General features: G+C 38.2%; 1 protein-coding gene across 1 annotated transcript; it reads left to right on the forward strand.

The window, feature by feature from the left end:
* Positions 1–8,309: 8,309 nt before the first annotated feature.
* Positions 8,310–9,458, forward strand: LOC122641512 (cytochrome c-type biogenesis protein CcmE homolog, mitochondrial). The gene has a single exon (XM_043834768.1). It carries the CDS (start codon positions 8,357–8,359, stop codon positions 9,155–9,157), a length of 801 nt encoding a protein of 266 aa, XP_043690703.1. The 5' UTR covers positions 8,310–8,356; the 3' UTR covers positions 9,158–9,458.
* The last annotated feature ends 5,937 nt before the right edge of the window (positions 9,459–15,395 follow it).

Consider the following 15,395-nt stretch of genomic DNA (forward strand, 5'->3'; position numbering starts at 1 on the left):
ATATGCTATCATAATAATGAAACTATTTTAGATGCTTTGGTGTAGTGCTCATTCGCTACTAGCTGCTAGAAAGTCTCCCCTTTTCGGATTGATGTGCTTCACGTATATTTTTACTTGACTGTACATGGGTTAGTCCATGTGATAGAAGACCCCTCATAGATCTCAAAGGCCAATTTTAATTCAAAGTAAGCAAGGAAAGTTGTTCAAACTCTGATCCAATATTTTAGTAAAATTACCAAAATACCATCACATGTTTTGTAGTATAAAATATGAAATGACATCTTTTGTAATTTTAGTTGCTTTCTTGACTAATTATCTCATTGGATTTGTATCAATGAGATACTTGACTGGTCCTCTATCATATGGACTAACCCAAATACTGCTCATGGGGCAAATAGTGAAGTGTTATACTTCATTATGCATAGCGCCAGAAAAGAAGACCCATTCTTTAAATGATCATATATCATTAAATGTAATAAAATTAATTCCAATCACTAAAGTGAATCAACAACGTAATGTCCCATCACTAAAAAGGGCATACCCAGTGCATTAGGTCGCCACCATTGTCGAGTCTAGGGAGGGTCATAATGTACGCAGCCTTACCCCCGCTTTGCGGAGAGACTGTTTCCAGAGACTCGAACCCGTGACCATTTGATCACAATGGACCAACCTTACCGTTGCACCAAGGTCCACCATCTCTAGTTCATGCAAAGCACACAATTTACAACACATCCTCTCTTTTAACATGACCTTTTTTTTTGGGTACATTTGCATGACTTTTTTTTTCAATTTTTGTTTTAACATGATAAGCACTCCTCTTTCAATCCATATAGAAATCAAATCCTTGTCTACTGTTCTACCCAAAAAAAAAATCCGTGTCTTCTGATTTCCTTTTGAAGGTTGTGAATCACATTATTCTTGATAAGTAACTTTCGTTTCTCTCTCCAATGTTTTCTGTTTGGTACTCCTATGAGATAAAAAAAAAAGAGCCCTATTAGGCTAATAATAATGCATGTGTCTTTTTATGCCTGACTGATTCTTTCTTGGTTTCATGGTTTTGCATAGGGAACAATGCTTATCAAAGTTAACTATGATCATCACCAAATGAACCAAGGATACTTAGTCAATGTGCTTCCATCCACAACTTTCCTTCAAGTGAAAAAAAAGATGGAAACTGTATTTGGTGCTAAAGTGGCTAGGCAAACTCTCTGGATGAATGGTTTGGAGTTAAGAGATGATTACAATGTTGAGTTTTATGGACTGGTTGAAGGATCAGAGATCAATCTCAGGTATAAGCACTTGCCTCCAGGACAGAAACTCTGTCTTACTGTTATAACACCAACAAAATGGCAATACCACGAGGAGGTGGAAGAGAACATTACTGTTGCCACCTTGAAGAAGGAAATTCAGAAGGTTTTGAACATTCCAGTCGAACATATGACACTCTTTAATTCCTTTAACAATGAAATGGAAGCAGATGATTTTGAACTGTCAGCTTATTTTGTTTCTGATGGTTCAAATATCACAATCCAATTCACTCCATGATATGCTCATCACTTGTTTTTTTAATTGTTTGGGTAAAATCACATTTCCAATTACCTAATATAGCTTTACTAGTTTCAGTATTACATTGTTATTGGTTTGATATAGGGAACAGATTGATGGTCAATCATAACAAGTTGGTCATTGATCATAACTTGCTACTCTAATAGTGTTGTGGTTTAAATCAAGAATCCATTTACTATTGATCAAATAACTAAACTAGTCCTATTGGTAGTATAATCCTGCTATCAATTTCTTTGACTTTAAAACAACAACAACAACATAATACCCTTATCCCAACTAAATGGGGTTGGCCACATGGATCCTCGCTCTCCAGTCTGTTCTATTCGACGTCATATCTAGTATGAAGCCTAAGCTATACATGTCTTTCCTCACAACTTCTCCAATGGTTAATTTAGAAATGCTCTAGCTTTTTCTAGTACTTTCAATCTATATTAGATTACTACATCGAACTGGAGTATCCCTAGGCTTTCCTCCTCTCCTTCTTATAATATAACTTTTGTTTTAACAATTTTTGGAGGCTTTGTTTGTTTATGGATAAATACCACATAGAATGGAAAATTTTTAGATAAATTTAATTGGTAAAAAAAGATATATACTTTACTTAATTTTTTTTTTTCAATGAATTCTACCTTAAAAATAACATAGCCCAAGTATTGAAAATGGACTACTAAATTTTCAAGGGGGGTGTGGGGGGAGGGCATGGATGCATAGAATTCTAGCACATCACTTACCTGGAAAACCAGGTTTACTGTGTTGGCCATTAGGGATAAGGTTGGTAGGTTCACAAAATGCTAAATTCTGACTTGCCCAATCTACAATTCAGGAATTTTATACTTTTTTTCTCTCTTGTACTCCCTACAGTACATCAGAAAAACTATTTAATGGGTACTAAATGTTGAACACACAGTGCAGATGGCAATGATTGTGTGTTGGTTGTCATTGTTGTCAACACAGTGCATGTGTGTTGTTGTGGTCAACACAATGCATCTTGGTGCAATTACAACGCTCAGGCCAGTCAAGCAGCATTCTAGTTGAGTAGACATGCTTATGGCAGTGCAGGCAGTGGCTGGATTGTGTCCTCACCATCCCTAGTAGTTCTTACAGTGTTCACTACGGCAGTGATATCATCACAGGAGTATGACAGTGTATACAAAGGTCCCATAGTGTTTGGGAGTCATCCAGGGGCATTTTGGTCATTTGACAGTGTCGTGGTATGTTGGCAATGATACTGAAGCATCCGGGGATTATGTGGCAGCATGAGATTGTTCATTGCAGTGTTTGGATGCCTTATACAGCCTTGGGTGAAGGCTAGGTGCATTAAGAATGTTGATTTTATAGGTTTTCGCACTAACAGCGTATTCGTCAATATTTTTGGAGGGTATATTAATAGAACTGGGTAGAGTATTCTACATGAATATTTTAGTTCGTCGAGTCCTCTTTTCATCGGTTTAAACGGTTCGTCAATCCGACATCAAATGAGGGAGTTATGATTTTTTCCGTTTGGATGCGCAAATTAAAAGCAAATCTAGAAAGTTGGATTTCAAATTTTGCTCTCGGTTAGCAACTTAAGATCACTTTTTGGTCTCAGGGGTTTAAATGCAAATAAATTTAATTAATGTCTATGATGACATAAATAAGTGAGGTTAGAGAGGCTCTTTTTGAAATTATCAAAGTTGAAGAGATTTTCAAAAAAAGAAAATCATTACTCTCCCACGTGAAGGCTGTGAATGGATGAGTTAAAAAGTTTTTCAAAAAGTCTTTGATTCCATTTAAAAGCTTTTGATTGGTTCTTCAAAAAGCACTTTGGAAACTGTGCCAATCTCTCTCTATCTTAAGAGAAGTACTTTAATCAATGCTTGATTGAAGATTCTTTTTATGTAAATTTCATTAGTCCATCTAAAAAGGGTTATTTAGTCTTTTACTTGATCTTTTGTAGAAAGAAGAGAGAAATGGTTCTTCTTCTTCTCCAAATGAAAAAGAAGCTACAGAATCATGGAGAAAAATATAGAAGAAAAAGGGAGAAGGAAAAGGAGAGGAAAAGAGAAGGAAGGACGAAGAAAAAAAGGGGTTGCAGCCCTAAGCCCTAAGAGGTGTTGTATGCATCTATGATTTGAGTCTCCTTCTCTATCTCATGTCTCCAGCCCTTCCTTGATGCCATTGATATTCTGAAATCATAGAACCAGAACTTCTTTAGGTGGTTGTAGCCAAGAAGGAAGAGGGAAAAGAGAAAAGGAAGAAGAAAGAAGAAGGAGAAAGGAAGAAGAAGGAAGGAAGGAAAAAAGAAAGAAGAAGAGAAACAAAAGAAGTTTGAAGCCTCATCTCAAGCCCCATCTCAGATTCGGTGGAGGAAACAAAGAAGAAAGGAAAGGGAAAAGAAAAGAAAAGAAAGAGAAAAAGGAAAAGAAAATAAGAGAAAGGAAAGGAAAGGAAAAGAAAGAAAAGGAAGAAAACAGTGGTTTCCCACACTGCCAGTGGTTTTCCACACTGTCAGGAACCACTCCAGGACTCCAGTGACAAAGCACACTTGAAGATTCCAGTTCTCCATCAAATTGGGAGAAATTGAAGATTCCAGTGAGCCACCAGAGTTGCCAGACTCCATCACCGGACATCAGTGATCAAAGACAGTGCATGGTTGTGAGATTTTCTACACTTTATTGCCTGTTGTGTTTGATATACTATATTTCCATTGCATATGCTAGCTAGGTTATACTGTCATAGACCTATGCTATGTGGATTTCATTGTAGGGCATTTGTATAAGCCCAATTATTTTTATTGAGTTGTCCAGTTGCATCTGGACATAGTGCTGGTTACCAGTGGGTGCTGGAAAAACCATTGGGGGTAACACCCTTGTCTCTATACTTAGGGATAGAAGCAGGTCAGATGTCCTGAGTCATAGGTGTGACTAAAACATCATCTGCCGTGGGTGCGGCCTCTTAGTTTTATGCTGGGAAAATTAGTGATGAGTAGATGCTGAGGTCCAAGTGACCATTACTCCGTGCATGTAGGCAACTTGCCGAAGCACGTATTTCTCTGTGTTGTGGATGCTTGTTTGCTTTGGTTAGAAGTGCATTTCTGCAGGATGGGTGTACACACCTGGTAGAGACTTTGAGTCTGGCTGGGGTGTGTATACGACTTTGTGGTTTATATTCAGATCCCCCAGTTGTGATTGAGTCAGTGTGCTTGAGTGAGGGATCTCCAACAGTTGACATAGCAGCTCTTGGCAGCACTTTGTTTAGTAGCTCTTGGCAACAGTATCAGTGATTGTGGTTGTATGTGACTATGTCAGGATTGCTAGTTAGAGTGTGGTTGTGTGCCTGTTTGCCTTTTGAGAAGACTGTGTGGGTGGTTGTGGTGAGTGTTAAAGATCTCAACAGGTGAATTGGGAGTGAACCTGTTGGAGGGAAAGATTTTTATAGTCCACTGATTCACCCCCCCTCTCAGTGGCCATCACTGTTCAACACTAAAGATAGAAATGTAGAACCATTTTGTAGATTTTTTTTCACAATGTGTGGGATTTTTTTAGGTTTACTGGAGAATAAATATGAACCATCCTCTTCCCCCCCCCCCAAAAAAAAAAAAAAAAAAAAAAAACCAGTTACTTCACAACATATCCATAATGGAATTGAGTTAAAGGAATGAAAAATAAAACACTATTCTTCTAATTATTGATTTGTTTGTAATGCTCAAAGAGGTTCACATTATTTGTGAGTGTAACATTTTATAGGGGATTCTAAAACCCACTCGCCCTGTCCCAACCACCCCCCTCCCCCCACCCTCCCCCCCCCAAAAAAAAAAAAAAGGTAAAAAAGAAAAACCCTACCCTTGCATCTAGTTGCAACTAAAGGGAAAGAAAGAGAAGTGAAATCAATTTTAATAGGCAAAAGAAAACTTTTATAAAGATGATTGTGTAACTAAATTAAACTTTATTAAATTTAATAATCATACTTTTTAAGAATATCTTTATTTTTCTTCTTAAAACCAATTTATTTCTGGTAGTGAAATTTAATAATAGATTTCAAATGTTTTGGAGTTTTCAGCCCATGGCAATATACGGTGGATATTCTTATGGAGAGAGTTCTCTAGGCTTCCAGTGTAGGAGCAGTCTCTCACACCACATCAGCAGTGGCGTACAGAATGATAGCATACATAGAGGCCCATTTTAGAGAGAGAGAGAGAGAAAATAAATAAGAAAGTCATGTTCGAGGACATATCTTAAGTCGGCAATGTAGAGATTTTTTTCTTCTAAATTTTTGTTGGGCTGACTTGGCGTGTCTCTCCCCGCACTAGCATGGGGGCAATAAAAACTTGCACAAGAGCATCAAACACGAATGAGATTTTTTATTCAAGAGGGATTAAGCGGTAATTTTGCACGCTCCTGTGTTTGACGAAAGAGCCACACGATCAAACATCATTTTTTTTTTCTCCTATTATTTTGTTATTCTAAATCCCATTCTAACCTTACAATGTCATGACCAAAGTGCTAAACAGAAAAGGGAGTCAGATTGGGGGGGAAAGTTGACCAATAGTGGCGTGTGGCTATCGATGATGTACCTATGATATTGCCATCCCTTAGCATATGAGTTTGATTCACTCTACGTACATGGAGAGTAACGACTCTATATGTGGCTTTTGGGGAAAATTACTTGTACACCCCTTAGACTATTGTCTGTTTTCTTAATAACCCCAATCTTTCAAAAACTTACTTGAACACCATCTACATTTTACGATTTCTTTCAAGTAGGTCCTATCCATTAGTCAGTCACCGTTTAGTGATGATATCATGGATTAGAAAAATCTTAAATGTCCAAATTACCCTTTAAGGGTAGGGATTACCCTTTTACCCTCCTCCTCCTCCTCTTCCTTCTTCTTCTTCTTCCAGCAACCCACCGATTTCAGAGTCAAACCCTAATCGATTTCAGAAAAAATTCTCTTTTCTTAAACAAATTTCAAATCAAAATAACCCAAATCTTTCTTCTTCTTCCTCTTTCTGAAAGCCACCGATTTCAAATTCAAACCCTAATCGATTTAAAAAAAAAAAAAAAAAAAAAAATCTCTTTTGTTAAACAAATTTCAAACCAAAATAACCCAAAACCTTCTATGGTTCTTGAAACAGCAGCTATGAAATTGGACCCTCTTCACTCTTTATCTCATCATCGCTTGCATCATAAGCAGACCCCCTGGTTTCTAGTTTGGAGACATTTTGTTCTCCTTAAAATTGTCTTCAACTGAATCAGAACTAGAAGCAGACATTGATCTTACCAGCTCTGCTTTGTTCTTCCTCTGTTCGATGTGAATTTCCCTGTGGTTTTTCCCCTGTTCATCGCCTTCGGAATTAGAAGACGAGGATTCAATAGGGTGGATCTTGTCAAGTGGACTACTTGGATCATCAGGATCGTTGTCCTGTGATTTTTCTTGTGAGAGTTTCACTACAGCCCTTGCAGTTGCTGCATAAGCTGCAGATTCAAAAGAAGTTTGAGCTGCAGAAACAACATCGTTGTATTGCTTCCGTGCTTTCGTGGATTCAGAGAATTGCTCGTCTCTCTCTATCGCCTCCGTCAAATGATGTATTTCGTCCCTGTGCTTGGGCAGGGACTTTCCTTGAGCAGCAATGGATACCGATATTATTTGGGGAGAGTTTTCATACACGGCTGTGCATGTGCACGATCGTGTTTTCAATCATTGGATGAACATGATTGTGTACAATATACGGTTCCACATCTCCTTCCAACGGTTGAAGACACGATTGGGCATGATACATGATTGTGCATGAAAACTTTTGCTATATTATAAAATGGAGACTACCTTGTTAACCGGCATGGAGAGAACACCAGTGATCTCACCGGTGTCAACATCGAGGGTTGGGTTTTGGATTTTCAGTTGTAGGTTTTTCCTATGTTTTTATGATTTACTAGAGGTTAGGGATGAAGGTAAAGTGGACTTTTCCATTCAACCACTAGCATCAGACTAACACTGTCAGTTTCAATGGATGTCAAGTAATTGTTTGAAAATTTTGATATATTAAGAAAACGAACAACAGTCTAAGGGGGTGCACAAATAATTTTTCCTTATTTTTTTAACAAATATCCTTCAAAAGTCAAAACACTAATGGTAGCATGAAAGAGCTTTTGTGAATACAAAAGAACACATGTTGTATGATATTGCCATCTCTATGACTTTTCAACCCCTTGTACATGAAGAGTAATGATTCTTTATGTACAATTTTTGTGACTATATATATATCCTTGTTTTTTTATTTTTCTAACAATTATCCCTCTAATCACTCTTAATGGCAATGTGGAGAGCCATTTATGACAGCAAAAGAACACATTTCATGTCGAAAATATACATGAAGCCTTCACATACCGGAGGTAATCGAAAGAAACTCTATTTATGCCTTTTTGATCAATCCTAAAAAAAAAAGAAAAAAAAAAAGAAAATCCTTTGGACGACGGTCCAATAATGTATTTCGGATCCACCCAACGCTATAGATTTGTAATTACTAAAGTACCCTCTTTATCCTTCCTTGTGAGTCAAGCCAACTCTGTTTGAATATTAAAATCTCTAGTTTTTTGAAACGCAGAAAGCCTAAAAGAATTCTAAATTCCTTATGGTCTCTTCTGGAGAAATCACAGGAGGGAGGTGTTCTTCTTCTAGGGCTTTTTCTGGAGAAATCACAGGGAGGAGGTGTTCTTCTTTTAGGGTTTTCAATTTTTTCCTCAAGCTCCTCTTGGACCTTAGGTTTCCGATCAATTATTCTATTTTTTCCCCAAAAACATTTGGAGGAGTTCTATGGCTTCCAGGTTTTGCTTGAGATTTAGATCTCGTTTTTATAGCACTCTCTCGCAATTCTCCGTCCACCGCGGCTCCCCCTTTATCGCCATTCCCGAATCTCTATTAATTACTTCTCCTTCACCTAATCTCCGTGTTATTCCTGTCGAATTTCCCTTCTCAAGTGCTGGAATCCGGTATCTATCGACCCTCAGTCGCCAACCAGTTCGTAAACGAACCGTTGACATCGGTGCCAGAGCTCGTCAGCTTCAGAACCGCCGCCTCTGGACTTACGCTCTCACCTTCAGTTGCATAGCCGGATTCATTGTAATCGTCTTGAACAATTTCCAGGACCAATTGGTGTTCTATGTCACCCCTACTGATGCCATGGAGAAGTATTCGATAAACCCTTCGAAGAACAAGTTCAGGTTAGGTGGGTTGGTTCTCGAGGGGAGCGTGACTCAGCCCGCTTCGTCTCCTGAGATGGAGTTTGTGGTCACAGATTTGATCACTGATATCTTGGTCCGGTACCAGGGTTCGCTCCCTGATTTGTTTAGAGAAGGGCACTCTGTGGTTGTTGAGGGATTCGTTCGTCCATTCGGGGAGGAGCCTAAGGAAAAGTTGGCATCGACAGGGAGGCGTGTGTCTGCCAAGGCCCTTAGTGGAGATTGTTACTTTGCGGCAACTGAGGTTCTCGCGAAGCACGATGAGAAGTATATGCCACAAGAGGTTGCCGCGGCGATAGAGAAGAATAAAGCCAAAATTGAGGCCAAGGCCGAGGCCGAGGCAGAGGCCGAGCAAGGAAGAGTCAGAGTAACTTGATTCTGGGCAACGGTATGCAAACGACTCTTTCTGCAGTATTTAGCTGCTATGTTATACTTACTACATAGCAATGGATGATCAGATGGTTGATGGTATTGGTGGGGCTATTATAGTCTTAGACGACAGTATATATTTATTGGAGAGGAGAAGCATGGTATTCTATCAATGAGTTTTGTTTTTCATTTTTGTTCTTGTAATGCGGCAGTTATCTCTCCTCAATTCTTTTTTGGATTGGACAAAACAAGGAAGACAATGTGAGACTAGTTTATAATGAATAAGAAGATGTTCTCAGATGGAATTTACAATCGTGTTTGTGAATTATAATTGGGAATCTTATGAATACTCTTTTGTTTTGGTTGCAACGACTTTCTTGGAATATATTTCTTCAAGATTAACTTTCTTATGATAAATTTTTCTTTGATATGGTATGGAATTTGCAATTTTGTTTGTGATAGATGTTAGTGTAGTCTCTCTTTTTTTTTTTTTTTTTTTTTTTTTTGTTGTGTAGTGTAATCTCTCTCTCTCTCTCATGAACTAGTTAAACTAAAATATATTGGAGTAATGTCAGAACAGTAAATGGTAGGAAGTTTTTGCATCTTTATGTAGTATAATTATAGGGAAAATTACACTGCCACCCTCTGAGGTTTGTACTAAATACAGAGCGACCCCGTGTTTCTAAATTATATAGCTGCACCCCCTGAGTTCCCACTCCGTTCGTTAAGTGTCAAGGTGTTGGTTAAGTTTGCCCTCAAATGACTAATATACCCTTTTTCAGGGTGTGAGCTTACCATTTTGTCCATAGGGCATCCCTGACTTCACACACCCCCTTCCCTTGTTAGTTGAATCAGAAAGAGCGGTTAGGGTTTGAAGGAAGTGGATCGTTTCAATGCCAATATCCTATAATCTGTGTCAGATTGATGACTCCAATGGAAGCGACAACATATTTGAACCCTCAAGAGATGGTGAACCATTAACCATTTGGCGGAAAACTTTCTCTGTTGGAGCGGAAGTGGCTGTGAGAACCAACCATGAATCATATCTGGTTTTGATAGTTCTGCTGGGGTCATTGGATTTTCAAAACTCTTGGTCTGAAACCTTTCTGTTTTGCTTGGGAAGATGCCTGCCCCTCGGGTTTTTGGAACTTACTGATGATCCTAACAGTTTGAACTAAATCATCTCATTCCTCATTTAATCATAAAGAACACTGAATTGGTTCATTTATTTTTTTCCATTTATGGTGCTCAAAATCATAAGAGAATGGGGTTTAAAGTACTATGATTCCGACAACACACTCCCAGAACTAAATTCTCAACAGAACCCCAAGAACCATCCTTTTGACACATTTCATCTTTATTTCAACCATGCCTTCAAAGAACAAAAAGAATACTCGCGCAGAGTTTAAACAAAGGAATCTTTCAGGTTCTGTTCTAGCAGAAGAGTGATTAACAGAGGGTTTGTCGGAACTCCTTCAGCAGAACTATGTCTGGTCCAATATCTTGATTGAAGATGGGGCTTTCATAGGCGATTGGAACCCCGGAGTTTCTTTCCCCAAGCCCTCCTCTGTTGCGAGCAAGTAAACCAGTTCCAGGTCTGGTTTCACCTTTACCGCCAGGAGCAACTTCAGGTGTGTTAATCTGATGCATCGAGTACTGTTTCACCTGATTGTTATTTGGGTTTCATAGGATTGAGGTAGAGTGACATTCGCCTAAAATCTGGGCCTCATCAGAGTGTTGTGGAGGAAGATCCAACTCCCACTGTGTTTGGGTTTTCTGCCTCTGGTATATTGTAGAGGTTGAATTAAGAGTATGATGGTGATGAACCAGAAATCAGTTTTGGATACTTTAATGGGGTAACCACCAAGAAGAACAACGGTTGCCCTGATTCGAGTAACAGGGGAAGAGGGGTGTGAAGTTAGGGATGCCCTATGGGCCAAATGGTAAGCTCACACCTTGAAAGGGGTATATTAGTCATTTGAGGGCAATTTTAACCAACATTGTAACACCTAACTAATGGAGTGGGAACTTGGGGGTGTGGCTGTATAATTTAAAAACACAGGGGGTCGCTCTGTATTTAGTACAAACCTTAGGGGGCGGCAGTGTAATTTTCCCATAATTATATGAACACCTGTACGTGTTCTACATAAGTGAGGATCAATATTCTGCAATGTTGTTCTAATGACCTAGATCTTTCTTTTCCTTAAAACAAAGTTTCCTCTTTATTGTAAAAAATGAAAGAACAGGAAATAAGGAGGAGGGAGATTAGCCCAGCTGCAACAGCTTAGCCACGAGTCTACCCTGCTCCGTAAGGCAATTGTATCTCACTCCAAGAGCACCTTGCTGTAAGTAATACCCTCAAAACAGAGATCTAGAAACCCACTGAGATATGGTCCACTTAAACCACATCTCCAGTCCACTGTTCTGAGCCTTTCTGATTTTTCATAGAAGGGCAATGCATTGGATGATAACCATTTGGATTTGGAAAGGAACCAGAAAGGTGCAAGAAGTGGATAAGTACTTCTTTGATATTAGTAGTTTAGTACCTTGCATACTCCTTGTATTGAATCTAAAAAAGGAGGCCAATAAAATATTTGAATCCCATGACCAAATTCCTACTATACCCTTAATCTTACGTTTTTTTAAAATTATTTTTTAATTCAAATATGTGAAATTACATGTCTATCTTTTTTTTTTTTGGTGAATAAAAAATTATATTACCAAAGCCCAAGGGGGGCGAAAAGGAGAAGAGAACCGAAAAAAGGGGGGGGAATGTACAAAAAGGGGAACACGGGGGGGGGGGGGGAGAGCAGATCCCAGGCCCAACTAGGTGGGGGAGAGGGATCTTAAAAGAGCACTATCTAAACCCCAGGACACAACAATATGCCTGTTCCTTGGGGAGTCCAAAACAGCCTTGGGAGGAAGAAAAGTAAGCTTAGTGGAGACATCCCAGAAGATGGCTTTCCAAATCAAGTCAAAAGAGCGAGATTTGGAGGTCCATCTCCTAAGATTCCTCTCCATCCAAATGTGGTAAAGAGAAGCGCAAAACACGAGCTTGCCAATAGTGTCACAGATCGAGCATCCAGGGTAAGTCATGACCAGCCAAAGCCACTCTCGAGCGAATAATGGGATTAGTAGAAGAACATTGGAAAATTGATTATAAGTCCTATGTAACCTTGGTTACTGCTACGAAAACCCTAACTCATATTGAGAATTAAGACCTTAAATATGGGCTAATGATAGAGGCTCATTATATTAAATAAGGGAAAATGTTCTCTGCACCAAGGGTGCAGGTTGCACCCGGACATGGAGGGTGAAAATGACTGCCCCACCCCGCCCAAACAATTGATTTGTTTGATGATAATTGTAATATCAGTTGTGTTCAGGTCAGTATCAATTGTAGTGATGGAATGGCACTGTACCAACTGGATCAGTGCCAGCCAATCCTGATCCATATTGGAAGAGCCAACCTTGATTATTGAATCCTTGATTGTAGTTGAAAGCCGTAGAAGGATCAAAATCATGTTTGCTGATTATACTAATAACTTTTCTTTTTGCAAACACGGCAATCCTTCAAGCTCTGTTTGGTTGCAAGGAAAATGAAAATATTTCCTTAGGAAGTGAAATATATTTTATCGAAAATATAAATGTTTCCCTTCCTTTCCATTCCCTTTTCCCACTTCCTTTGCAACCAAATGGAACCTAGGGACAACACCACCCTGAAGAGGAAAAAAAATTGCATGCACCACATGCATCTCCTATCTTATTGCTGTTTTTTAAATCCATCCCCCAAATTCCATCATGGTAGAAAATGTCTACAGGCCAGGGTCAGCCAGTTAGAAGAACCCCAAATTGAATTTCACCACATCATTTATCAAGTCTCTTATCTTGCTATGTTTATCAAGATATTTGGCAAGAAAACTTCCTTCATTATGAACTGTTTGGTTGACAATTATCTGAGAAAATATTAATCTAGAACTTATTGCATAAGAAGATTATCACAATAATTATATTTTTTAATCCATTTACAGTTGTTGATATCGATATCCACCAGAAAACTTGTTTTCATTTTCTCTCACTTATTCTAGTTGAACATTTTTAGAATGCCTATGTTCTGGGTTAGGTTTCACCAGTAATAGTTAAATTAAAGTGAGATCCACTAGTTGAGGTGGGGTTCATGCATACCCATTGTGGAAACCCTTTCCCAAACGTACACTATAATCGTCATATGACAGTTTGTCAGTTTGGGACTCAAATTCAGGGAACATGATTTTGTCATTAAGTATTTTGTTAAATTACAAATTTATTAAATTTCTTCACATTTCTGGTATAATGTTTTAAAATTATTTATCAAAGTGGGTTGTGGTATAAAATAAATGAATGATAAATCAAAAAAATTTTCTTCAAATTGGTGATTTGGTTGTAATGCTCAAGGTTCACATTATTTGTGAGTGTAACATTTTATAGGGGATTTTAAAAACACACTCACCCCCACCAAAAAAAAAAATCATTTTACAGAGAAAAAGAAAAAGAAAAACCCTGCCCCTACATCTAGTTGCAACTAAGGTTCTATTTGGTTGCAAGGGGAATGTATGTACAGTAAATTTTTTTCCCAATGTAAATAAGTTTAGGTGTTTGGTTGCCAGGGGATTGTTTTTCCTATGGAGAATAAATTTCACTTTTCAAATAACATTGCAATATTTATTTCCCGACAAAAATTACAAGTAAATTCAAAACCCTGGGATTCTTGACTTTTGGGGCTTTTCTCTCGACTGAAATATCAAAACCTCTGAAGACTTGGAGAAGCTCGAGGCTGTAACCTCTCTAAAGGCGATGGTTCCCTCTCTCTCTCTTGAGATCGAAGCTTGGAAGATTGAGCATGTGTTGACTCTCTCTCTGAGAAGCTCGTACTGGTTCTCTTTCTGTGTGAGAGGCTTGGAAGCGCTGAGCATGGCTGGTTCTCTATCTTAGAAGCTTGGAAGCTCTGATTTAATTGAAAGCTCATCAATTCTACTCTGATCAGGTACTAGATCCTTTGCATTTTTATGATTTGAATTTAAATAAAATAAATGGAATTTGATGAGTGAAAAAAACCCTAGGTTCCCCCCTGTCGTCTCTGATATAGGCAAACAAACAAATATGTGTATCTCTCATCTCTAGTATATGATTTTAATCTCTGATTTCTCTCTGGTTCTATTTCTAGGGTTTGTTGAGCTTCACTCCATTAGTCTCTGTTTTTGGGTATTTCTAATGATTCGCAAGCATGTCTGTAATGGCCTGTGTTAGGGATATTATCGCAATTAGAGATAAGCTCACTATAGTTTGATTACAAAAGTGCACTCAGCCTATACCTGAGATCAGTTTCAATCACTTTTTGCTTTAAGTTCTCTGTTTCAGAAAATTTATTGATTGTGTTTCTCCAATTGTGCAGGAACTTAACTTGGTTAAAGACAAGGTACGATTTATTTAACAGATTTATTTCCCAGAGACGGAGTTATTTTATTTATTCCAGTTCTCCAAATATGTAGTTTGGTAATTATTCCAAGAAAAAAATAAAAGGAAAAGAAAATATGTAGTTCGGCTTTGTTTGTTTGCAGGAAAATAAAAATTTTCTACCCTTCTGAAATTAGCATTTTGCTGAAGTTGTTTACTGCATTTGAATGATTGGACTGTTAACTGAAATTGTATAATGTTTGTGACCATTGTTAAAATCTGTTCCATCATGTTACTTTACCTTGAAATAAAACGACAAAAATTTTCAGGTGAAGTTTTTGGTCATATTATAGAATAGCAGCAGCAGGCAATGTTATTCCTGAGGACAAGAAAAAAAAATGATTCCAGTACTTGATTTCATACTTCCACTGAGTATACAAAAGAAACAAACCTTTCAATTGTGCTCTAGGCTTGACTACATCATTTACATAATAGGCAACAATTGAAGCTAGCCATGGATTCCTAATAATAAGAAGTGTTAAACCAGATATGAACCTTGGTAATAGTCTTGACCAACACCATAAAAGATGGTGGATTTCTTCTTCCCTTCTCTCTACGCCTTACAAGCTTTAGAGAACTGTAATTCACATTAAAAGGGTCGAACAGGGGATCCTCTATCATGAGGGCTAAGGTTGGAAGCAGGACTTACTCTGAACTTCAGTAACTGGACTGAGAAAGAAAGGAGTTTAATAGGCAACAAGTGAAGCCATTAGGATCCTAATAATAAAGTGCTAAACCAGATACCTACCTTG

This window comes from Telopea speciosissima, chromosome 10 (genome assembly GCF_018873765.1).
Source record: "Telopea speciosissima isolate NSW1024214 ecotype Mountain lineage chromosome 10, Tspe_v1, whole genome shotgun sequence".
Lineage (NCBI taxonomy): Eukaryota > Viridiplantae > Streptophyta > Magnoliopsida > Proteales > Proteaceae > Telopea > Telopea speciosissima.